We start from the raw sequence: 27161 nt of genomic DNA, 5'->3' as shown, positions 1-27161 counted from the left end.
GCGTGCTTGTCGCGGGTGCGTACTGCGTACAGCCGTACGGCGTACAGTCGATTGTCACTCATGCCAGTAATGTCAGTTGCCCGGCGGAGCCCGACGCGAGCGAACGTGTGACGCGTGTCCGAGCCATCTGCTCCGCTCCGTGAAACGCCGGCAAGTCGACCGTGCCAGCCGTCGTGATTCGCCGACTGGATCGTCACCCGGTGAGCAGGAATCATCCGGAAAGCGACCGACTCTTTCCCACGTCGAACGTTCATCCGTCCCGTCGAATCGTCCGAGTACGGAAGGATACACGAAAGCGAGACGAAATGTTTTACTCCAGAATTCTCCCGTCGAGACGGTAGCTCGTTTACTTTCGTCAGCGGTCTCGCGATCGCTGTAAACACTCTTCATCATCCAGATTGTCTGGACGAGTCTGGCGAAAGGAAGAGGGAAAACGCTAGGCTTAATTAATTCGCCGTCGGCGCTGCGTCGATTTGGAAAGAGGACTTAATTAGCATTAGCATTAGTCAGCGTTGCACTTCGACTTTCCAAGTCTCCAAGACGAGTCCTCTCGGAATAATGAAGGAAATTCTTTCGCGAGCAGGAAACAACCGTTATGCCGCGATGGGACGGAAGATAGAGAAAAAAAAAAGAGACATATTCGAATGCGAAACCTCGAACCAACGATTTTAAGCAGCGATCGTTGAAGCAGTCACGTTTCATCGTCACGACCAGCCGGGTTGTGCAGTAAATTTCAAGATTACGTCTATCGACGTCATCGACGTGGACTGTTTGTGTATTGTTTGCATTATAGCATTTCAATTATAATTTTAAAAGATACACGATTCCAATGTAGGAACATTATCATTTATATTGAGCTGTTAAACTACAAAAAGCAATATTTAGTCCACGCACGGTTGCAATATGCACAATGTTCATTTGTTTCATAGGCATAAAATCAAGATCTTTAAAACTCCATTGTCAATTTTCTGTAGCGTCCTAAAAATTGTTGCCAATAAATAGTAGCTGAAAATAAAATTGCGAACAACGTAACGTGAATTTCTTATATTTTTGACAAAATATGAATGTTCGATGATCCATAGGTTAATTTATATTGTACGTAGATTATTACATTTTACGTTAATGTCCAACCCTGGTCTCGACTCTTGAAAAAAAAAAAAAAAAAACGCACATTTGGTTCATTCTACACATTAACTCTTGCAAAGCGCTCGATATTTACCGATAAACAAACGTCTCGTAAACGCGTTTCGGCGAGGCGAACCGCTCCGCGAATTGATTGAAACGCGCGGTATCGCCGAGTTGTTTATCCACCGCTATCGATCTTTCGTATCGTCGATATAACCCTCGCCGTCGGCCGTTCCCGCTGCACAGGACCGGGGGGCCGGGCCGGGCATGCAAAATTGCAAAACGATGTAAGTGATGTAACGATCAATCCACGCCTCGCTCCTCGTTCTCTGCCGGCGCGATATACCCTTCGCCAGGAGGTCAGGATGCATCCTCGATCGCGCGAGACGCCGCGCGCTTCTGCGGTAGCCGGTCAGCAGTTGAACGCACCCCGCCGCGGCCGTGCCCCCCGTTCTGCATATTCAGCGCTTATACCTGTCATACGACCGGTCATCTGACACCCGAGAGCCCCGTGTGACCGGAATAAAACGTGGCGTTTACTTTTGCTCGCAGGTCACGGAGCATCAGTCGCATGAATCACCATCCACGGCCGTCGCGCAGCCCGTCGACCCCGTCGTCCGTCATTATCGGCCTCCAGAATCTAAGAAGGAAGACCGCCGGTCTGCCCCTTTCCAGGAAGAGGTAAGATAATGCCGCGATCACGTTCGCGCGAATCTCCCGCAGATAATACGTGCGGTATCGCTGGAAAAAAGCGTAAACTTGTGTATCGGAAAGATTGCGCGAACGTGTTTCGAAGAGCCGTCGCATTTTCGACGGTCGCGTGTCGCGTGATTGAATATAAGAGGGAAAAAGAGAGCTGTGGTTGAGAGAGAAAGGGATACACTGGGATACACTTCTTTCAGACGCCGACGGCCTGAGGAAAGATGTCCACGGCGTTGCTGGCCCTGTTCGCCGTGATCCTGTGTATCCTGTTCAGGATACTGAACGTGAACAGCGCGCCGCAGAGGCCCCACCTCGTCTGCAAGGACCAGTATTTCCTGTCGACGGTGCTCAAGATCGCGCCGGTCATCGCCGAGCCGTAAGTCCGCAAATTTGTCTCCCTCACGTTTCTCGGGCAATCGGTCTTCTCGAATCGCGCCTAATCGCACCGGCTGTCGACGTCCGAAAGACTGGACATCACCGTGGATTCCTTCCGAGTCCGCGGGTAGCCGCGGAAGTGAGGTTAGGTTGATGCTGGACGCCGGATGATGCTCCAGCATGGGTGGGCGTGAGACTCGCGTTCGTTGCCTTATTAATGAATATTTCAAACTATACGTCGTAATGCAAGTAAGTAAATTTAAAAAAGCCAAAAAAAAAAGTCAATTTGTATTATTGTATACAGGGAAAAGAGTACACTTTGCACTTTTATCCACTGATTTGTCCATTTAATGTAATGAAAGGATTACAATGATGCAAAAGGAGGTATTAATACATGGATAAGATATGTATTTTATAGTTTTGTGCACAAAGATTGTTCGATTGACGTTGATTGTAATTCATAGGAAAGAAAATAGATCTGCAAGATTTATTACAAAGTATCTGCTACAAATTTCGTTGGCAAAACGCCAGCAGGCATATAACAGGATACTGTTGACAGAATACGGTGGCAGATTGTCTCCAGAAACCAAGCAAAATCTGTCATTTCATCATTTAAATAGAATATATTATTTAAAATTTAAATAGTTGCGAAATGACAGATTCTGCTCAGTTTCCGAGAGTGGTGATCACTCTCAGATTGTGTCGGCAAGTTCTAGCAGAAGACGAGCCTAATCCCAGCAAACACCAACATACAACTTATATGCAAGTTAGAATTTCCTACTTAACAATGTAAATGCAACACATGTGTGAGTAAGAAACTCTAACTTGCATCTAAGTCGCATGTTACTTGCTGTGTTTGCTGAGATGCGGATGCAGTTGAAGTCTATCTGCCGCAATGTTCTGTTTGAATCTGCTGGCAAGCTGCTAGCGTGCCACTAACATTTCGCTTGCTGGCATAGTTATATAAACAATGAAAAGGATTGTGTTTGCTTTATGGTACAATGCACAATACTCCAAAAGTTGAAACTGCTTTTTATACGTAATGTATGTTTGCTAGCGTGATATGTGAAGGTTGTAGCAAATGCGCCCACATCGGCATTGTGATTGCTTTCGAAGAAGTATAATGCGTGTTTTCCCCGCTATACTAGGAATGTTTGGGATCATGGATTGTTGCAGGCTTTTGTTCGAGCTCGTTAGGGAACACTCACGCGATTACGAATCGCTTGTTTAAAGTGGTCATTACAGGGAATGATACATTGTTACAGTAGTCAAAGTGTAAGGTAATATTACATATAATGCTAGTAAACATAGTCTATTCTTGGATGGCTTATCAAATAAAAGGTAGACACAAAATTCTTATCTCTATACTTAATTCTCATAATTGCCTGAAGTCATATCTCTGATATCCGTGCAACAAAGTTCGATAATCATTATCTGAACGTTCCACGTATTTTATTTGCTCAGAATTGATTCATGTAGTAAAAATGCAGATAATGCGTGTGGAGTGAAATAAACATATAGAGTTCACTGATTAATCCGTAAAAGAGATTGCGAATCAGTTCAATGTCGGAACTTTCCTTTGACGATGACAAGAACAAAATTGACGTCGCTTGCCAAATAATTCTGTCTTCTTTGTATCTATCTTGACACCCTGGTACAAAGCAGCGTACTGTTTAAGAATAATTTGTCCTTGCTAATTATAGACAGCCAAATCAATTGTTCACGCGTCTGTAGCCGCAATAATTATTTGATTAAATTTTGCAAAAGGAGGTATCGCTTAAAAATGAAGGATGTAAGAAAGAGGAAAGTAAAAATAAGAAAATAACAAGTTCTTAGAGAATTACGTCCATTTAGTACCGAATATCATTTAATATCCATATAATTAGTATCAATTGCTGCGGTTTTTAACCGAAGATACGAATTTTGCTTACTGTGAAAAATTACACGTTCGATATTTGTTCTGGAATTCCACGGTGTGCTCGTTGCGCCCGTTTTATTTACTCAGCATGGGACGCCACGCAATCAACGCTTCTGTGTCGCGGAAAATAGCACACGTCGACTAATACTTTTATCACGCGGTTGCACACGCATCTGTGTGTATGTGTGTCTGTGTGAAGAAAATAGCGTGAACCATAATGCGGAGTGTATCACTCGCGATAACAGTCATACACTCATACCCGCGTATCGCAAATTTGTTTGCCGTTAGTCAGACAGGTCATGCTCCGATCGGGTGATGCAAGCGAGTATATAACTAATAGGATCATATCCCATTTTAGGTGTTACGTAACACGTCGCTCACATCGGTCTCGCGCTTCCGTTATCTCGGGTGACGTGAAATATTATCAACGGGAATCGCGCATGAAAAGTTCGAGTTTCCAGAATCGCGCATGAATCTGTGCCGCGTGCCGGTACAGTTTCCGGGACATTCCGAAGCATTTTTATGGAGTTTCACCTGTGCGAGAGACACGAGGATAAAACCGCAGCCTCGTTGCAAATCCGTAATCTTATTAATGCGATGCAAATTAATGCAAAACGCAGTTTTTATATAAGACAAAACATTATTTTATCGACAAAACATAGCGTAATTTTCTTTCACGCGATTTTACTTCACATTCATTCTGCTGTTTATCTTCGCTTCGTTATTAGGCACTTCTGAAACTCAAACAGCCACGTGAAAGCGAAGTGATCGGTTGGTAATTCTATTGCGTGACGCCGATGTCACGGAAGAATCTCGGTCGAAATGATAGGGAAGAAAAAAATATTGGCATCGTCGGACAAACTGATTGCTAATTACGATTTCTTTCCTCCTTCGATCGCGTCCGTCGCGTGAAAGCGCCTAAGAAAGCGGAAACGATTCCAAGCTTTGTCTCATATACTGAAAACGGAAATCTGACGATACTTAGGTATAAACGCGCGTGACTTGCGATCGAAACTAACTTCATCGGCGCTAAGAGACGGGTCATTACACTTCAATTATCACGAACGAATTCATCTTCGCGTGTCTCAAGCGCACGTGCACGTAGAAGTTGAAAACCGATCTCAGCTCGCGAAGAGTAATTGCTACTCGAACCCGCGTCTGAAGAGATCCTCCTCGGTGCAATTCATTGAATAATCATCGAAGTTTCACAACAATCACTCGTATATACCCCGCTTTTACTTCCTAGGAGAGGAAGTGAACAGCGAACTTGGAAATCTATAAAAAGTTGTAGATCTCGACGCGTGCGAACCGTCGTGCCAGCCTCGTGTTTAATCGCCACTTTGTATTACGGAAATCGTGCCACTCGCGGATATACACACATGTGTGCAACACACACTCGCCTCTCGGAATCGTCTCTCTGCTTTGCGAGCGAGCGAACGGCACGTTGAGAGCGAGTTCTTTCCTCATCTCATTTTCCATTGCTTTTCTCTTTCCAACGGTTGCATATCGCAATCGTTGCGACACGCAATTCCCGTGCTCATTATCACCCCGTTGATTTCTTTCGAACGACCGCCCGTTCTTGCACTTCCGCGTTTCCGCCGCGAAAAAAAACCCTTTCTCCCGCGTGTGTTTTCGTATTCCTATCTCACTCGGTGACCTGCTTCTGGTTTCACGACTTGCAGTCTCATGTGCGCGAGACAAGTTTAATAAATTATTTGTTTATAAATACGTCCGGGGGGCCGCGTACGGGACCCCCGTTGGTCCACCGGTGTTGAACTTTCCAATCAGGTTTGATGTTTTGAGTGTAAGTAGATACATTATCATAAGATATTTCGTAATATCATTGATTGATACATTATACATGTACAATTAACATGTATAGAGTAATTATCACGTCGCCGCGTCGCGTACCATCGATGGCCTGAATGAAAAGTCGTGCAAAAACACGGCAAAAAAATTAGCTACCGTAGCAAATCTAGTCGTAAAATATGGACAACTAACATTTTTTTACAAAAGGTTTTACAAAAGGTAACATAGTTTTGCTACTATTGCTAAAAATATAGCTCTCGCAGCAAAAAAAGTTAGTTGTCCATATTTTACGACTCTTTTTTTTTCCGTGAAAGACACGTCACAGAACACATATTAAACAATGGGAAATAATGTAATTGTATGTGTTTATCTTGAGAATTTATAATGTCTCGACACTGGAAGAACGAGAGAATTGCAAAAAAACTATATGTGAATAATTCATTCAATTTTTTCATTTAATGATAAAAGCCTTTTAACAATATAAATGAATTATCTGCTTTTGCATGCCTATCGCATGCAGCGCGCGATACAAATGAATTTTTTCGCTGTTAACAGAGTTATTCATGAGATGGGTGTTTGCCATTTCATTTGAACAATAGATTGACGTTATTAGCGCAGTACTCTTGAAAATGTGAAATCTGAAAATTGATAGTCATTCCGCACACACCTGCGTTGCATTATTTGTATATGTGTTCGATATAACGAATGACTGAAATTTGCGTATTAATGCGAGAGATGACAAGTGATATTTTTCAAATTGTGAAATTAGCAAATTGATAGCCATTTCATACATGGTGTCTTACTGAACTTTTCGATATGAATGACTATTATATTGCACGTCTCGTTCTCGATGATAATATTGTAGTCATGCTTGTCATGCCTAACATCCCGACGTGTTTAACGCCTAATAATTTTGAATAGATGAAGCTCCCCGCCATTTTATCTCTAGGATGATTCCCTTCATATTGTTTCATTGTGCCGAAGCATCAATACGTTTTTCGAGTAGAGTCCTCAAAAAAATTTCTATTATATCACTTTTAGAGTGCCAGACCACGACAGGAGGAAACGGTCGAGATCACGGTCCAAAGACGACCATCGACATAAGCAAAGGCGGGCTCGTTTGATCTTGCAATTATAGAATTTGCGTATTGAGACGTTATAATGCGTATCCCAAGGTACGGAACATATGCGCAGACTTGGTGGAACGCTCGTGATTGATTCAACCTTTTTTACATTTGTTCCGCCAATTTCTATCCGCAAGTTTATATTTTATCCGCACTGATTGCGCGGAACTACAATTTGGAGCAGAGTGTCAGGCAAAATAGGTTCGCGAGCGACATACAATCATGTTTAACAATAACTGGTTCGATCAATATTAATAATGCTTCAAATAATTGAGGTGCCATTCTAAAATAATACACATATATTTTTCCTAGTCTTCGGCCAGCATTTTCTTCATAAAATTTTCACTTGCTCCTTAATATAATCTTCTTTCCATGCTAAATATACGTTGCACCCAGTATTTTTGTTGTTTTCGATTTTCGCTTCTTTATGCGATTATACAATAATACAGTATGTATAATGAGTATAACTTAACAATCTTACGGGGTAGTTCCTGCTTTTTAAATACAGACCAACTTTATTGTAACTTATTCAATAACCCGTAAATAATGATATTTTTTTAAATTTATATTGTTGAATGTTAACAATTGTTGAAAGTTTCGTAGGTTATGAATGAAATTCGTGAATGTAACGGGTGTGTGCATGCATATGTGATTCCGATTCGCACAAGTTTGTATTTCACAGACATTCCGCCAATTGCGCTCCGCTGAAATATATTTTCTAATGTCCCATGTAGCGAAAAACGTGGAAACGTAGTCTGTGCGTGCCAATAATATATGTTATTCCGACAGATACAATGAAAGAATCTACGGAAAGGGTCTTGTGATTGGCAAGCGTCAATTACGCTTCCGCGAGTTCCGCTCTATGGGATCGTTAGAAAATACATTTAAGCAATTGGTGGAATGTTTACGATTGGACGGACTTTGTTCCGCCAATTGCGTAGTTCCGTAACATGGGATCGCATTATTAGACGATAAGGTAATCTTTTATTTACACACGTATGCTGCCAAGAAATAATTGAAATACTCTATTCTAATTGTATTAATGTAACGAAATGATGAGAAGATAAAAGTATCGGTATGAATAACTGTCAACAGCGAAAAAATTTATTTGTTTACACGCTGCATGCGATAGGCAAAAGCAGATAATTCATTTATATTGTTAAAAGGTTTTTATCATTAAATAAAAAAATGGGATAAATTATTCACATGTAGTTTCTTGCAATTATAAAAGTATACTCGATAATGCGCTACAAGTAATTTGTCCGGATTGACATCGCCAAAATTTGACAGCAACATTTTTCGATAATCTGTGAGTACACTTGAACGGATGACAAACAACATAAAACATAAACGTCTAATAAATATGGATAGCTTCTAGGCGATCTATAGCACTCTGGTCGATCTTACCAAGTGACCGTGAACTCTAAACGTGCAAATCGATTTGCGGAACGTGCGTGTTCAACTTTTTTAGCAAATTATAGATAATACGACACAAAAAAATTACTAAAAGCAAGACATCAATTTCTAATATAATCAGACACCGCATTTATTTCAACAACAAAAATCAGATTTCGTCAAAATTTAATATTTACATTGATTACTGCGTTCTTGCGTTACCTCAAGTGACTCTCATATAACTTTGCAATCTTTCGAACGCCTCGCTTGGTCGAACAAAAAATTGGAAAAAGATAAATTGCCTCATATTTTTTTCCAAGTATTACATCAGCATATAACATATTACATCAATGTAAATATTTCTGAAGAATTCTGGAACGTGATATTTTAAAACATAATTTATTATTTAAGTTTCGATTATTTTATTTCACGTATCAAAATCAGCATATTGCAGAAGGTTGCGGAATAGATAAATAAAACCGGGACAGGATTCTCGAGTGTTTTATCGACGCGCATATCGAAAATCGCAATAACTACCGTAACGAGAAACCATCGTTGTAAAAAGAGCAGACTTCTCTTTGGCATTCGCGAAGGCCCGGCATATAGTTTACCCTACTTTTCCCTATCGCGCCTAATTCGCGCGATGACTTCGCGGCCGCGACGCGAACACGACGGTGTATTAACACGTTTCTCTTTGCGTTTACAATGAATTGTCACGTGTATTGATTGCGACTGCATGTAGGACTTTACGCCAACTCATTGCCGGAGAAAGAATTCTGTTGTAACTCGCGTAAAATTCGCGCGTGAGAGTTTAGAATAGGCCTACTCTCTTCTTCTGCTGTAATTTCAGTCACGAAGAAATGTCGGTTGAATAGAAAGCAAGGTAAAACAAAAATTGACCGCAGAAATATCCGCGGCTTATTGGGCGAATAAAGTTCAGGTGGCAGCAGTAAAATTGTAGTGTTAAGAAACCATCAGTTTTAAATATCTCGAGGCCAGTAAATTATCCGGGGTAATTCAGTAAGTTGCCGAGAAGCCTGGTGAATAAGCCAGCCGCGTTGTAACCAAGAATATATTTCAGCGCATAAGAACGTCTTTCACTTTCATTCGCGGCAAATTCGCGTGCCGCGGACTTCCTGATTTCTTTTTAATCTTATTTCAACGAATTTAAAACCGTATTTTCTTTATTAAAAAAAAATATTGTTTTTAGATATAAAAATACAGTGATTATTTTTCTGTACGAGTAAGAAGCGACTTTTTCGCGAGTCGGTTTTACTCTGCGCAATCGATATTGTGTTACCGCATTCTATTGATCTATTGTCACGCAACTTTGTGTATTTCTTTCATTAAAATGCAATAGTCATATACAGCCAGTGTAGGTTCATGCGCTATTGAATTAATAGTCACCGAACTATGCTACAAGGCTACAACTACCGTTCGTTCTTTGCCAACTATAATCGCATACGTGATTACGACAGTAATTAGATGCTATTGCGATTTACGAACAGCGGTGAAAGGTGCGGCAAAGGAGAAAGATTTGAAAGGCTTTGGTTTCGAAAAAGTTATATCTTCTTTTGACGAGACGTTATCCTAAATTTGATATTATCGGCGTTTGCTTCGAATAAAAAATAATTATTGCTACATCTAGCAGCTTCGTTTTCTTTAGCAGAATACCTTTTCTTGCCAGTGACTGCGAATCTTAACGCTGATTCATGGTTCCGTACAAAATCAGCGGCAGATCGATAATACTGACATATATATTTCTTCGTGCAACGTAGTAACGAAAGGTTTTTTCGTGAATTCGTTTCATTCAACGCTCTATCGTGTGCTCCACTAATCAACGCTGCGACTTCTTACTATTCTCTATAAATGAATTTAACGATGCGGTACATTTTCTCCAATTTGGCTTGCCTGAGCGCCGAGTGAAATGCGTAATAAACGTACAAGTTTATTTTTAATATTTTTCTGTTTTAAAAGAATTATGATAAATTAAAAAATAAAATGTGTCTTAAAGCAAAACAAAATTGCAACTTCGAAAAATGACATCTTGAGTTCTTATATAATTTCTGTTGTATTATAATAATGGTTTTTTCACGTCTAATGAATTAATCAATTTTTTAAGCTGGCATAAAATTACTTATCTTTTTAACGCAAAAACGTTTAATTTATATTCGAAAACAGCTTATGACAAAAGTGCTATCGATTAAGTAACCTTGTTCCAACGCATAAATTTAAAATAAAGATATTTAAATATTTGAATCTTTAATATTGTAATTTGCGATTTTATCGCGATAATTAATGGTAACAGATTTTCAAGCATACGTCGTTCGTATTTTGCAATCTTTATTGGCGTATTTGAATACCGTTACACCATCGTAATTACAAGGTAATAAAAAGTCGACTCGAGTGAAATTTATACATCGGCTATTCAGAGTTTATCCAGAGTTAATGGAATACCGTAAAGAAAGTGCGCAAATAAAGACGGAATTTTAGCTCTCATCGGTCATCATTTGTCTTAAGTGGGACGTGTTAAACGCAATACTTCCAAAATTTACTGGCGGCATCTTAAAGAGATCCCAATTTTTTTTATCTCATATTTCTCTCAGTCTTGATATTTCTTATTTATTTTTTGTGAAATTTTTTTACTGTAGTATTCCCTTGAAATTCAAAATACTTTCGATATCGACTAGCACAAGAGAATGACACAAGCGAAATAATAGCATAATAAGACTAAACGGTAACTGTGCCATTTTGAATTAAGGATAATTTTTCGAAAAACATGAGCAAAAGTTATCACAGTCTGTTATCATAGTCCTTGGTCTGTTTTAGATACAAGCCAACGAGGTTGTGGGGTTTCAGCGGCCATGTACAAACTATCGTCCACAGCGTTATAGGACGTGTTCGATGTCCTTGGCCCATTGGAGAACGCGTATATATCGGTCTTCCGGATGGGACCACCCTTACGTACGATCTTTATCAACCGCTGACTAATGGACACGAAGGTATTGTTCATAGATTAATCACAAAGATTATAATAATTTTTTAGCGATTGGTTTATATTAATTTTTTTTTTTAGAAAACGCTCTAAACCTCTTTAATAATATATGTATTTTTTTTTATTTAAGATGCTTGATAGCACAAATAACTTTTATTCCAGACGACATAACGATAGCCATCTGTCCTGGTATCGGTAACAGCTCGGAAAGCGTGTATATCAGGACGTTCGTGCACTTCGTGCAATGTCATGGATATCGGTGCGCAGTACTTAATCACGTCGGGGCCCTTTCTAGTGTCAAGATCACGGCACCAAGAATATTCTCTTACGGTACGTGTAGCAATCGATAAAACTTGTACCGCTGGGACGAGGCGGTCGATCGGAGGAAAGTTTGCGGATAATAACTAAGTTCTTACATCGCGCGAGTATGTACACACCGCGAGAACGTTGAGCAAACTATATAGCTATGGGAAAAAAACCATTCTGATATACTGAATAGCTTCGTAAAACTTTCTGGGTTACGCTGTTACATGTCTTGCAAGTTGTATCCATAAATGATTAATGGTCAACATGATCGATAAGGAAATTTTCCAACAGAAATGACGAAGAAAGTGTAATCAAAATCACACATTTATTTGAGCAGTCTGCCATCTTTTTGTTTAGATGAATATTTTTTTAATACAAATTTTATACATATGTTTCACAAAACTTGCTTCTTTTAGATGAGATAAACTTTACAATGTACATTTTATAAACAGGTCACACGGACGATTATAGCGCGATGCTACAACATCTGGTAGAACAGCACCCTAACACCAAAATAGTTTGTATCGGATATAGTTTGGGCGGTAATTTAGTAACAAAATATCTGGGAGAGCGCGGTTCCAATAAATTGCCTAATATTATAGGAGGGATATCGATTTGTCAAGGATACAATGCTCTCAAGTAAGCTTTCAATCAGATTTCTTTGATTAATAATTAAAATGGATCAATAAAGAGAAATATTATTCACTGCACGTGTTTTTTTAGGGGAACAAAAATTCTGTTAAATTGGCAGAACTTTAGACGCTTTTACCTTTATGTAATGACAGAATCGATGAAGAATCTTATTCTTAAGCACAAAAATATGCTTTTGTCTGAAGATGTAAAACAAAGGTGTAATCTGAATGAACGGGACATAATTTCTGCTGCAACGTTACCCGAACTGGACGAAGCTTATACGAGGAGGGTAAGTTTTTAATCTTTTTAAACGTATATTATATTATATAATTTAAATAATAGATCCGAATTTTATGAAGTGTTTTATTGTTTAGGTACACAACTTTAGGACTGTGCAAGAGTTGTACAAGTGGAGTAGTTGCGTCTTTTATCTAGACAATATCACAACGCCAATGGTATTCATCAACGCATTAGACGATCCCATCGTGCCAGAGGTGTTGCTAAAACCAATCAAAGAACATGCGGGTGAATATCTAAATATGCATTTTGCGTATAAATAAAAATAAGTAAGAATGTACTAATGTCTCTCGTATCTTTTAATTTTAGCAAATAACTTAAACACATTATATGTGGAAATAGCTCATGGAGGTCATCTAGGTTTTTACGAAGGAGGTTTTTTGTATCCAAATCCTATAACATGGCTGGATCGAACCCTCGTGTCCCTCGTAGGGTCTCTGACTCTGGCGCACGCGGACAAGGCTCTCAAAGCCTCTTAACCCAATTTAATTCGGTCAATGTATTGATATTATCGGACGTTGATCGACAACGTGTCACACATATTCTGATCTTGTGGGATCAAGCACCGTGCACATGATCCACGTTTAGATAACTGGGATCTATAACGAGGCTACAACAAGACTGCAATGAAAATGGAAATGGCAGATTGTAAACTAATAAAAGTGTCTGGTACATGCTTTGATCATTTCACGAAGTGAAGTAGGCAGGATCTTTCACAAACGATACAGAGGAAATAAGTGATAAGCGCGACTGTAAGATAACAAACGTTTGCTCACTGACATTTTCGAAATTGAGTATAGGTCCGGAACGTTAGCCAAATTGCGCGACTCTTTATATCTAGTTATAATTAGTAGAATTTTTATTATACAATGTGGCACAATCAAAATTAGACCGCATAATTATTTGAAAAAGGAAGTAGTAACGAAATGAATTTTCAATATTTTACTAAATACTAACGCTTCTTTCTCAGGGATCTTCTATAGAGCGACGATTTGATGGCGGGACTTTTAATAGTCCTTAACAGGTTACTAGAACTGTTCACTGTACAAGCGTTTAATCATGATACACATTGGATGTGAGTTCAATGTAATACAGTGTATCTTGTGTACTTTTCACCAAGAAAAAAAAACTTGTGTATTTATGTACAATATGTGTATTGATATAGGATGTATGTTAAAAGATATTTATAAGTGCGTCTCAAATGTGTCCATTCTAAGATTATTAGCTTTATCGATATGGAAGGAGTTTGTCACTGTTGTACATACGCAATAAACAATGTACGTTATTTATTAATCCGGAATTGATGACGTTAGATTTTCAAGGAAATCTATTAAATCAAATTCAGTGTTCAAGTCTAAAATGTCTGAAATTCAGTGTTCAAGTGTGAAATTGTAGTATACTTGAAAGTGTACTTGAATGTATACACGAAAATTTTGTAAATAATACATTTTTTAGCTAGAATTATAACAAATTACTACGAAAGACACTAAATTACATTAAAAACACTTATTTCATAAATTCGATATTATTACCACCAGATTAATGCAGATAATTAGTTTGCATTGCGCAAATTTGTTTATATATCGAATCGGAGATATCTTCGACATAGTCAAAATTGTATCCGCATTCGATATTATGTTATAAGCGACATATATTATTTAATGTGCAAACACATTAAGCGTTGTGAGATATATCACGCGTTGAATTATTTGTGGTACCAGAATGTTCTTTAATTATCTGATTTAATGTATTCTTATTATACATACTATGATGCAATGATAAATGTACGATGTTGTACCTATTATATTCCATACATTGCGTTTGAGATATCTTGTTCGTCCACTAAGTTTATTAAATTTTAATCTAAAATGTGGAATATAACAGGTTAATGCTATATCGAGCGATATATCGTACACATATCGTCGTGATAAAAAATACCAAATATTTTTTTATTCATCTCAATGCGTCCATATTGATAAAGTTGATACGCAACATGCAATAATTTCTGACATCAGATGATATATTTTAATCGATAGGTTTATTAATTACCATACATCTATATCGATGGTATGGTTTAACTAATATTTATTTCCTATTGTAGCGATTTAATGATAATAGGTTCTTAAACGGTACTAATGATTGCGGGCAATTCTATGTCAAATTAGGCAGCAAAGAAGCGAGTATTTCGATTCTTTCTGAATATTTTTGCACTTGTATATAATATATTTATGTAAAACTTCAATGCCATTATGATGACGCTTTTTGAGACATCGAATTTTTCACTGATGCGAATTTTGATATTACGATGTCTTTAAAACGTTCAAATTTCTAAAGATAAAAAATGATAAAAGTTGACAAAAGATTCAACGACCAACCAGTCAATTTAAAATTTATTATTTATATTGTACAATTAAATAGATTTTTAAATAACATTTCTATTTGAATACATTTTCTTGAGATAATAATTCTTTCTTCCAAAGTTATTTTACAATAATATTTCTTGATTTACATCTTTAAAATAAAACTAGATAAAAATTATCACCTCTGAAAATCTTTTTTTAAAATGTAAAAGAAAGATGTAATTCAATATAATGTGTATCTGATGCTAAGAAATAAGAAACAGTATTACAGTATACAGTATACAGTATATATAAGTCACGAGGTTTTTTACCTCTTAGCGAGATCAAGAGAATATGATTAATTTAAATAAATTTTTATGTACTTTTCTTTTGTTTCTTAAAACTTTTCTAAATTTCTGTTTTTCATATTTTGATTTTAATTATGGCATGTTTTCTTCTCTCTCACTCTCTGTTCATTACAAATATATCTTAAATAAATTTTGATATGTAAAAGTACAAGTTTTATTCAGTTTAAATATATGTTAAAATCCAAGTTATTCTACTTTTCATGGAATTATTTTATGCTATAAATTGTATTTGGAAATGGTTCTTCTGCAGATATGTTTTTGGTGAAATACATGCATGCAAAAGAAGGCGTTAATATTTTATTTATTTTTCTCCAAAACTAATTTTCTTCATTTATCTATTGTATATTTTTCTCCTACAAACTTTTTTTTTCCTCTAGAGACTGAAAAATACCGAAATTTAACCAAAAAATGCAATTTATTAGATAGAATAGAATATTAGATAGAATTTATTAGATATAATTATTAGATAATTCTATTTTAAGTAATTTTTTTGTTTTTTAAGAAAAAGAACTATCAAAGAACTCCTATCAATTTCTAACAAAATTGAATCCTTTTCAAACGTTATCTTAATGCATAAAGACAAACATTATCTTAATGCACAAAAAGGCAAACGTTAGCTAATGCACACAGGCCTATGAGTAGTGAATAGAATATACGATGATGTACATTTTTGAAAAACAACATTTGAGACATAATCTATATCTAAATATTGTAAAACTCAGAGGAAAAGAATATGTAAAACAATCAGAGTAATTTCCTTCATATTATCTATAATAACTGCAAAACCACGTGATTTGTTTTTTATTATATTAACATTATCTGATGCGAATATTATTGCATACAATAACGAATTTTATTTATTCTCAAAAATTCCTAGAGGTTATACCTACTTTCTAATTCTTTATTTCGTACTTTTTTTGGAAATTAGAAAGTGTAAAAGATTTTTTAAATTTGCATAAATTTGAAAATTCAATATTTTGAAAACCACCATGATTACGGCATTGAAACTTTATTATAATATAATATAATATACTAATAATATATATTATAGTATAAAAGATTTTGAAATACAGAAAATGCTGGTTTTTATTTGTTGTCCGATTTGACGTGGATTCTACGTATAATTTCTCGACAGCGGAATGAAACTGACCACAGTTTTTACTTACACAAAAAGCGATGATCGAGTTAAGTAATTTTATAGATTCAGAGTAAGGATTTATATTTTTGTGGTGATTTATGCCGAAAAATTCCGGTCCACAATATTGGGCTAATGCAAGCATTTATATCCAGCATGGCTAATTAAATATTCGAGTGCTTTCTAATCACATGAAAGCAATTTTCGTAAACACGTTAAACTATAAAGCATCGATTAACGTCAGACACATTTGTAAGTCTTATTTGTACAATTTTTCAAAAAACGAAAGACAATAAGATCTAAAATATACACAAATAAAATTAAATTTTTTTTTACTTTTTAATTTATTTTTTATCTTTAGGTACATAATACATATTTATTTTTTATTGCTGTAAATATGAAATGTTTTTTTAATTTGACCACAATCTTCTTTTTATGAACATTTTCCAATGGATCTTTATACTAAATTAATAAACACACATTGATGATATCACATTCATTACCTAAGATGCAAAATCAACGAAATTGACATATATTGTTAAGCACAGACATTACAAATATGTTATGAATTAAATCACGTAAAGAATTTAGCTCGTGTTTCGAAACAAATAAAGAATTCAAGGCCAATAATGAGCAATGCAAGAGATGTCAAAATTAATAAACAGTTTAATCTCTCATGAATACAAGATAACGTAGGGACGTTTCGAAACTCCACAGAGTCTTTCTCAGCCAATTCAAAGGATATAATAAATGAATAAAAGTCAGTAACATAATACGGAAAATAATAAAATAAAAGCGCTAAGATGTTTGTCTATCAAACGTCGATGGCAAACCACAAAGTCAAAAGGAGTCACATCATGCGTGAAAGCAGTAAACCTTTAACGATAAGTAGATCAGACGTTAAAAGATTAATTTAATTTTAATTTACATTTAATTTACTATATCCTTTGAATTGGTTAAGGAAGATTCTGTGGAGTTCGAAACGTTCCTACGTTATTTTGTATTCATGAGAGATTAAACTGTTTATTAATTTTGACATGTTTTGCATTGCTCGTTGTTAATCAGCCTTGAATTTTTCATTTGTATGTTATGAATATTTGATACATGTTGTTGACATATGTTACGATACATTGAATAATTTTGGATATCCAAAAAGATAAAAAAAAATGCAAATTTTAATGTTTCTTTACCAACGTGAGGATTCTACATAATGAGAAGAAATAAAAATATCTGTACTAAAATTGATACGTTATACAGAAATAAGAGTTATTCTACACCAAGCAATGACGCTTTTACGTATAATTTCATCAGTATATCTTTACAGCTGGACTGATAAACGTAATTTAAGATAATTACATTAATCGACATTACGAAGCTAAATAATTCCTCACTTTGACCAATTCCTTTCTATGTACGATACGAATTGCATTTAGGAGCGAATGACGAACATGCGCATTTTTGTAACTAACATATTCAATGATAATTTTATATGACAGAATGTGTATCCTGGTGTTGCAATTACATGTGACTGTATGTGAAACTATATATTACATGTACATATATTTGTATACGAAAGTAGCAAATAGAGAGAAGACATATTTGCTACAAGATTTCAATCGAAGCGCGCATGGAATGGTCTTATTGAGAAGAAATTTTGTTATCTACTATTTAATATCAGTTGTATGCAATCGTGTATGCAATCACATGCGATTTATACCAAATATCGTAAAATCATCGATGCGATGCGCGATTACAGGCATTAAATCGAATATCATTAGAATGTCATCTTTTATCGAAAGTTTTTAATGCGTAAAATTACATAAAGAAAATATTCTTTATAACATGAGATACACAATTACATAAATAAAAAATATTCACCAGATGCTTTTAGAATGAATGCTTTTAGATAAATAAAATAAATGTGCGATATTGCATCTTGATTTTAATTTCGACAAAAAAGACTGATGTAATCGAGAAAATTTATTAATATAATTGATACATACATATATATATTATATTAGGAAATTCATTCAATCTTGATTAATTATATATAATAATAAACATAAGTGATATACATATGTACATATCAATTACATATAATTGATATACATATATATATATATCAATTATGTTTATTATATATAATTAATTAAGATAATTGAATCAATTTTCTAGCAACGATTTACATCTCATAAGAACATTTAAATTATCATGCACTTAATTGCACGTCATAAGTATATAACGATCTAATATCTGCTGCGTTTTTTACGTAAGATTATAACATTGTGTTAATTACACAAGAGGACGAATGATATTTTTGAACAATCCATTGAGAGACCAAGTTTGAGCTGAGGCCATCATGTTTTCGAGGTGTGGCACAAGGATATCACTTGAAGTCACGTCTATTTTGTAAACGGCATCCAAATGGGGGCAGATAATTATGAATGTAATGACTTTTATATATACGTAACTCGGAAGTGTCCCACTCGAGATGTTACGTAGAGATAAATCTCGTTAAGTTACGTACATGAATGTAGACTATTTTGTATAACGATATAAATGTGTTGTGTGATATAACGGAGTTTTTTCATACCGTCGCCGTCGTTTCCCGTCTGCGTTTATAATGTTTATATAATTACGTTCATTAACATATGTATTAATTCGTTGTGACATTTCAATGGCAACCATGCAGTGCCGCTCTAATTCGCGATATAATCAACTGTGATGTTTTCATATTAGCAAAAAGTTTCAAGAAATATTATTTTGGGGAAAAAATATGTTTAAAAAAAAGGAAAATTATATATATTTTTTAAAGAAAATTTATATTAAATTCAGCTAACATGTAAAAAAGAAATTACTTGATGAATATAATGCATAACATTAGAGAAGAGTAAGAATTGCTGATTTAGTCAGATATTTCAATATAGATTTTATCAGAAATATTCTTCCAGTCAGAATACCTGGATACGATTTCTAACAAGACCTAATATCATGAATGTGAGAGAATATACCTAATTTACTGGGAACATCTTTATAAAATTCTCTTTTTTGCAATATCCTCCAAACATTCTCAGACTCTACATGTCCTGTTACCGCTGTTAGGGATAAAATTATGAAGGTAATAATTAAATGGAAATATATCTTATTAACATACACTTACCGTATGTACATTTCTAACGTAAGACAATAATATAAAATTAAACAAATGAAAGGATTATTAAATGAGATAAAATAATATAATAAATAAACTGTGTGTAAGTGGTTGAATCTGATAACTTAATCTAATAATTTAAAGTTTACAATCAATCGTGTAGAAACGTTACACGTTTAATTTGTTGTATTACCAAATGACTTGTCAAACATATACTGCTTGTCATACTACATTAGAGGTATTCGCATTTAATTAATTATTTATTTACATTTATAGTTAACTACACTTCATTTTATTACGCATTTCAATCTGTTTTATTAGTGCTTCTATCTTATCGTCGGCACGAGGTTTATATTTATATTTGCTTTAGATGGGGTAATCTCTCATGATAATTTATGATGTGTAAAGCTAAAAAGACTGATTTTTTTCCATCGCGGTGAGATAAATATTTTGGGAAATCTTTATGACGCAACCTTTGGTTGTGATACGTATTTAAAGTTTATCTTACAGATTAATTTTTGTTTATTATAAAATTTACATTCGTAACTTTATTAGTCATATGAGAAATATAAAAAGAAGAAGTGTATCAAATTTATTTATAAGAAAAAAACCTGTCGTTTTCTTTAATTCTAAAAGAAATAAAGTCTAACTGTGATATTGCCGAGTCGCAGAAACAAGATAATCCTGAAGCGATCCTTGCGATTCTTGCGAACCTCTTCTTACAATTAGATAGATGTTCAATTGATTTTGGATGCTCTTTTCGTTCGTTGAATTCTAAATTCGTTCTCCGTGAAAAAAGAAAACGATCCCAAATCGGCCGATAAATTTGTAGCGAAAGAAACAAATGGTCTTTCTCTTCTTTAACGATATCAACGCTGCACGAAGCTTGCACTTTCTTCGTGCGTAATAACACCGCGTAATACATGCCGATGTTAGCGCGAAACTTCATTAATTGCGACCTGAATAAATTTCCACCGTAATGCATAAATCATCTGTGTTTGAATTTTTGTCATCACGTTTGATTTATACGAAAGGTCAATAGACACACATGTTATTGGTGGTCGTCAACGACGCATCAGGTGGACAACGAGTACCAATGAGTTTACTGGTCACGCTCGTACACATGTTCCTCCTCACGTATCTATAATGGTGAACACGATGGTAAGAGTCGTTCAGTGGAGATCGAGCGGCCGCGACGATCACATCACACAGATCTATTGAGTACGCAGGATCGCGCACGTGACTTTTCAACGAGGCGGTCTGCCAAGGCTCCGAAAGACTCAACGACGACAATAACTCGCGGTTGTAAATAGTTCTCCACGACCATGGCCAGGGCGATCTTGTTCACTTTGGCGATCCTGATCTACTGCCAGACGATCCTCGTGCAACCCCTCGAGAGCTTCAGTCTATCGCTGCCCCGGTTTTTGAACAGGACCCCGCAACAAAACAAGTACTGGCAGCTACGACAGCGAATGATGTCGGAGGAGAAACAACAGTCCTTGGGCGGCAAACTGGAACTCAGTCCCAACGAGACCAAGGCCAATGAGATCCTAATGAGAGCCAAAATTCGAGAACTCTACGACGGTTCGATCACCTTTCACTTACAATTGTTAAAACGCGATCGATTCGAGGTTGACCACCGCGATTTGTTTTGTCCGCGATTAAATTAATTCGAAGAAAAGATATTGCCGCTTTAAAAATTACTGTAGATCCTTTTTCTTTTTTTATAAAACGGATGTCACTCTGAAGCAAGTTTCGCAAATAAATCCAAAAGAATTTTTATTTAACGTATCAGGTAATCAAAAAAGTTTGTACGATTCTTTATATTAAACATTCCAAATTGATGCAAATGTAAACAAATTGTTTTGTCACTCACCTCAAACATTTGAGAAAGTTCTTGACGCGTTACTCTCGAATTGTTTTCAACAACCATACATAGTTCTTCATTATCTATAATATTAATATAATTGTCTATAATAGAGGGTCTTTCTGAATAAAGTGGTGCATCTTCAAATAATTCTTTTCCAGAAACAATTTTTTTAAGGGGAGTATTCCGGTTTGAAAAGTCGTATAAAAAGTATTTTTCAGTAATTTTTGTAGGAAAACGAAAAAAGTGAATAACGTTAAACTTTGCATGTTCTTTTAGCTCCTTATTTAATATTTCATTTTATATTTTTTTTTCTAAGTAACAAAAACGCTCCTCTTTTTTATGTTATAAAAACTGGTTACTAGGAACTCGAAAAAAAAAAACATATATAGACGGTGTAAATGATTCTAGGTATCTGAAACGCAAAAATTTTTTTATTCAGGAAAAGTGTGGCTATATATCGTCTGAACTAGAACTAAACCAAAACTTCCGTTCCAGACAAAATAGCGACCTTCTTATTAAAAATATTATAGTTTTTCTTCAAAATTGTGTTAGTATATTTTATTAAAAGAAAAACTAATAAATGTATAATATTTATTCTAGTTTAAACGATAGCCATATTCCTTCTGAATAAGAAAATTGTTGGGTTTTACATTTCAAATACCTACCTAGAACAGCTAAAATTATTTACACCGTCCATATACGTTTTTTTTTGTGAGCTCCTAGTGACAAGAATATAATATATAAAAAGAAGTGCGTTTTTGTTACTTAGAAAATAAAAATATATTCTTGAAATAAGACTAAAAGAACATGCAAAGTTTAACGTTATTTATTTCTTTCGTTTATCTACAAAAAATTCCTACAAAATATCTTTTTTACGACCTTTTAAATCAGAATATCTCCTTGAACCATCACTGTGCTTTACGTTTTCTTATCACATCTTCTCCAAAAATGCTACCTTACGAGTCGCTTCCACAGCCTTCGAACCGAGTTTAAATTCATAAAACAAACAAATCCAAATTATATACATCAGATTTAATTGATCTTTCAAAAGAGTTCAAACTTACAGAAAAAGAATATCAAGTCAAAGTGCACCGATTAATTGATGTGATTTATATATGCCTTATGATGCACATAAAAAAACTTATACTCTGCAAATTATTATAAAATAAAATAATTCATTGTGCAGTGAACTTAACTGAAAATTGCACATCAAGCTCTTTTGGTTACCTAATAATTAACGCATTAATCATCGTCGCATTAATTCTTTCACGGAACAAACTCTGGTTGCCCAAGACTCTTTTCACTCCTTTTTAAAAGAATTATATCACAGCATATTATCTCTACGGTAACTTTGATAATCTCACTCCTCAAATTATCTTTGTTTAAAAGCATACACTTTCTGAGCGACTTTCTCACACATATTTCAAATTATTTCAAATAACGTGTTTTAAAGCATTATCAATGATTGCGCACGAAACCGTGAACCATTCACAGCGTGAGAACACATTAGAATATCCGCTTTTACGACGGACATGTCCCACAATTTATCAGACGTGACATTTTAACGTAATGTTTACCCAAAAACACGCTAGATAATAGAAGACCGATAGTGGGGGGTATAACTTAAAAAGCGTAATGGGAAAATGAATGTTAACGAAAGATTCAAAGTTATACTTTGGGTATAACTCTAATTTTCTAATGCTTGGTTTACGGCACCGGGATCCTCGCATTTTCCGCAGGTTTCATCACCGGCCATAACTTCTTGCCGTCGCGCAACTTCATGGAAGTGATACCGGAAATCGAGAAGTCCGAGGTGTTCAAGATCCTGCGCGACATGCCTAAGGGTGCTGTTCTCCACGCTCACGGTTCCGCTATCGCCTCGCTCGACTATCGGTTCAACCTGACTTATCGCGAAAATCTGTACGTGTGCGATGAGAACAGCACCCTGCGGCTCAAATTCTTTGACGTGCCCGGCAATGATTGCAATTGGGAATTGCTGAGCAAGGTGCGTGAAGATCCAACCCGGGTCGACGCTATTAACGAGAGGATCAAGCGGTCCATGACCATGGTCACAGAAAACCCGAACAGCGTATACAACACCGTCGACAAGGCATGGGAGAAGTTCAATAGCGTCTTCAAGGCGTGGAACTTCCTATCGTACCGACCCGTCTTCGAGGATCTCCATTATCGCAATCTCCAGGAACTCTACGAGGACAACGTGATGTACGCAGAGATACGATCAACGCTGACGTCGATATACGATCTCGACGGTAAAACGTACGGGCCGTTCAAAATGGTGCAGATCCTCAAGAACGTTACTGATAGGCAAGATGCTTTTTTTCAATTATCTTATTTCTCTAGCTTCAGATTAGTAAATTAGTAAATAAATAAGGTATAATTTTCCCTATTTCTCAATAAATAAATGAGATACAACAATTTTCCCAATTGGTGGTTTCGAAAGTAAAACTTCATGGAAGAAGATATTTCGTTTTGCTGGTTACTTCGATATTCGGCGGCTACGCCAAGAAATATTTCGAGCGAGATAACGTAACATAATAAATGAACGTGACAGGTTTGTAAAGGATCATCCGGACTTCATTGGTGCTAAGATCATATACGCGCCGCGACGTCTCGCCAACCAAGAAAGAGTCGAGAACTACCTGAAAACGTTGACGCAACTAAGACATCTCTATCCGACTTTTATCGCTGGTTTCGACTTGGTCGGCCAGGAGGACAAGGGGAAGTCCCTCAGTGAATTTGCCGACAAATTGAATACCGTTGAACCGGGAACTCCATTTTTCTTTCACGCCGGCGAGACGAAATGGTACGGAACGTCGACCGACTTGAATCTCTTCGACGCTTTCTTGCTCAACACCAAACGCATCGGCCACGGGTAAGTAAAACAAACAGAAGAAGATAAATTAAAGATATGAATTAAACATTGAATTAAAACATAAAAAATAATTAAGAAGTCAGATGCAAAGAGAAATTTACGATTTTCCCTTACTTATCTAGAGTTATTTCGCAGTGTCTCGGGTTGTCTAAATTTTTATTCCAAAATTTAGTAAAATGAGTTGTGGTAGGTATGCCAAGAATATTTGCCTAAAATACTTCAACGGACTGGTTTTAAACATCGACATTTGCGGTATTTTTTCAGATACGCGTTAACGAAGCATCCGCTCCTCTGGAAGTTAGTGCAGCAGTTAGATATCGCAGTGGAGGTCTGTCCCATCTCAAACCAAGTTCTCGGTCTTGTGGAGGACATGAGGAATCATCCCGCGGCCAGTTTATTCGCATCAGGCTCACCCGTGGTGGTCTCTAACGACGACCCGGCAGTCTGGGGTGCCAAGGGACTGAGTTACGACTTTTACGAGGCCTTCATGGGTATCATGAGCGCCAACTCAGATCTCAGGAGTCTCAAGCAACTGGCGATTAATTCACTGACTTACAGCAGCTTGAGCAAACGACAACAGCGGAGTGCGTTGGGCAAATGGAAAGTCAAGTGGGACGCCTTCGTGGCCAAACTTGCTAATAACGACGAATTAGAGTAGCAGACGTGAAAAGTGCCTTATCCCTTTTCGTTAATATACGCAAAGATAAAAGGATATTCCTGACAGAACAACAGAACGGTGCCATAATCCAAAAATATTCTCAGAATATTTATAGACAATATTTTTTATCTACTTTAGAGCAGACAGTCTTGTGTTCTTCCATGTTTTTAGTGGAACCAGTACCACAAAAACTGTGTATCAATTTTGTGGAACTGCATTTTATTTTATAGGATTCTTACAATTTTATATATGAATCACTACTACCTCCTCACATTTTTTAACGATGCACCTAACAATGCACCGTTACATTTGTAATATGCGTTCAATAGATATTACTCTTATTGCGAAGGAACCTGCTAATAGTAGATCTTTTGAAAAAAATACTGCGCCGTATTTTACGTTTTGTTTAATAAGATATAAGATTATCTTGCACAACAAAATAAGTGTTACTTCTTTCATTATATACAATACGACAGTCAATTAATTGGATGCTCGCTGCAGGAAATTGTAAGCTGAATAAGAAGTCCTGCAAATCTGCGGAAATAAGATATTACATCACTGCGAAACGCGTAAGAAAGATCTATTTATACTCATGTTAATTTGCGCAATCGTTTCCTGCCATAACTCGAAAGCGCAGATAACTATCGCAATCTTTTTTATACCTCAAACACGAATCTTGCAATACACGTAAAAAAAATATGTAAATTTATGTTTTAATTATTTTTTACTAACACATTTACTTACCCAAGTAAAAGTGTTAAGAGATAACGCAAATACTCCGTGATAGGAGAGCATTATTCCTCTTTGACTGCTTATCATAATCAGCATCAGCAATCTGCGTTCTTGCGGTGTCACCATTGTCCAGTCGCTGGAATACACAGCGTTCACGATGCCTTTACTCTGCGGCAGAAATTCGCAAAGCATTAACCAACCAATATAATATATTTTCGTACGGAGATATTAACTCTTCTCAATACGGGATAATGTTCGAACAATCATCGCAAGTTGTTTTTTTGAATCATGAAACTTTTTAAACCTTCTGTTTCGCATTTAAATGTTTCCTTTTAAATATTACCCTGGTGGAGAAATGTCTCAGAGTTTTTCATATATGATTAATCAGAATTTCTATAAAAATTTTCAGAATTTTTCAAATTTTTTATACGAATTGAGACGTTTTCAGAAAAGCTCAGACAAAATAATATAATATTTCAGATTTTTCCTGCCAACACATCTTTGTAAAAATCTGAATAAATACAAGAAAATCTGTGCAATTTATTAGATATTTTCGTACGGATACTGAAATATTACAAAAATTCTTGTCCAATTATTTCGGGAAGTATCTGAGAAATATATATATATTTTTTAAGAATTTTTTATAAGTCTCAATTCTTAGAAAATTTCTGAGGAAATATGAGAAATTTTTTGACCAGGATAAGCTTCTCTATGTATTATTTTTAATGTTACGCTTATTTACCTTCAACTCAAGCTCATTTCCGTACCAGCAATAGTAAAACAGTTGAAGCAGCATACCACTCAGATATAAGAACATCGAAAGAAACTCAAAGCTGAGTAGTTTCTTCTGCAAGAAATAAGTGTACGTCGCACGGCCGAGGGTAAATAAAATATCTCTCTTGCGATACCTTTGATAGAATGAAGATACTGGTGCACACAATGAGCAGACTGAAGAAGAAGAAGATCATTATCGTCCATATGAACAACGCTCGTATTTTCTTTACCAGAATGCCCACGAGCAAATGATGTCTGACGCACTCCACGATCGAGGCTTCCGTAACCGGCTTCCGTCCGGAAGAAATATCGCCGGTGCTCTTCAAACTGTCCGTCAATCGGCAGCACATCAGCTCGATCTGCCCGCAAACTTGAATCGTAAAGCCGTAAACGAGACAGTCGAAGGAAACGTTAAGCATTATCGCATAAAATAGCACCAAAAATTGCTGCAGATACGTAGCTAGATATGGAAGTAGATTTGACACGGAATACGGGATGTATGACTTCAACGGCAGCACACGCTCGCCCCCCTTGAATAGCTGTAGAGCTGGCGTTAGGACGA

General features: G+C 36.0%; 2 protein-coding genes across 3 annotated transcripts; both read left to right on the top strand.

Annotated features, from left to right (window-relative positions):
• Positions 1 to 46: 46 nt before the first annotated feature.
• Hydr2 (abhydrolase domain-containing protein 2) lies at positions 47 to 19098 on the top strand. Its single transcript, XM_071701310.1, has 9 exons — positions 47 to 200; positions 1678 to 1806; positions 2028 to 2203; positions 11278 to 11450; positions 11606 to 11773; positions 12202 to 12388; positions 12473 to 12671; positions 12757 to 12907; positions 12989 to 19098. Exons 3-9 carry the CDS (start codon positions 2049 to 2051, stop codon positions 13156 to 13158), a joined length of 1203 nt encoding a protein of 400 aa, XP_071557411.1. The 5' UTR covers positions 47 to 200; positions 1678 to 1806; positions 2028 to 2048; the 3' UTR covers positions 13159 to 19098.
• A 316-nt stretch (positions 19099 to 19414) lies between these two features.
• LOC139769842 (adenosine deaminase 2-like) lies at positions 19415 to 26051 on the top strand. Of its 2 annotated transcripts, XM_071701288.1 has the most exons (5): positions 19415 to 19639; positions 20707 to 21256; positions 23282 to 23860; positions 24108 to 24435; positions 24700 to 26051. In XM_071701288.1, the coding sequence occupies exons 2-5, from the start codon at positions 20998 to 21000 to the stop codon at positions 25091 to 25093; spliced, it is 1560 nt and encodes a 519-aa protein (XP_071557389.1). In that variant the 5' UTR covers positions 19415 to 19639; positions 20707 to 20997; the 3' UTR covers positions 25094 to 26051. The 2 variants fall into 2 exon arrangements, with proteins under 2 accessions (XP_071557389.1, XP_071557396.1); XM_071701295.1 differs by lacking the exon at positions 19415 to 19639 and having other exon boundaries at positions 20692 to 21256.
• The last annotated feature ends 1110 nt before the right edge of the window (positions 26052 to 27161 follow it).

This window comes from Temnothorax nylanderi, unplaced genomic scaffold (assembly GCF_030848795.1).
Source record: "Temnothorax nylanderi isolate EJ_2023f unplaced genomic scaffold, tnyl_v1.0 TNYL_tig0002_pilon, whole genome shotgun sequence".
NCBI classification, from domain to species: Eukaryota; Metazoa; Arthropoda; class Insecta; order Hymenoptera; family Formicidae; genus Temnothorax; species Temnothorax nylanderi.
The sequence above is the reverse complement of the archived record's forward strand: the minus strand, read 5'-3'. Positions and strand labels throughout refer to the sequence as shown.

Excerpts from the sequence above, each read along its gene's own strand:
- LOC139769842 (XM_071701288.1), top strand. The coding sequence starts at position 20,998 with ATGGCCAGGGCGATCTTGTTCACTTTGGCGATCCTGATCTACTGCCAG. Across the intron at positions 23,861-24,107 it reads GCAGATCCTCAAGAACGTTA|GTGACAGGTTTGTAAAGGAT; the intron begins CTGATAGGCAAG and ends TAATAAATGAAC. Across the intron at positions 24,436-24,699 it reads ACCAAACGCATCGGCCACGG|ATACGCGTTAACGAAGCATC; the intron begins GTAAGTAAAACA and ends GTATTTTTTCAG.
- Hydr2 (XM_071701310.1), top strand. The coding sequence starts at position 2,049 with ATGTCCACGGCGTTGCTGGCCCTGTTCGCCGTGATCCTGTGTATCCTG. Across the intron at positions 2,204-11,277 it reads GCGCCGGTCATCGCCGAGCC|ATACAAGCCAACGAGGTTGT; the intron begins GTAAGTCCGCAA and ends GGTCTGTTTTAG. Across the intron at positions 12,672-12,756 it reads ACGAAGCTTATACGAGGAGG|GTACACAACTTTAGGACTGT; the intron begins GTAAGTTTTTAA and ends TTTATTGTTTAG.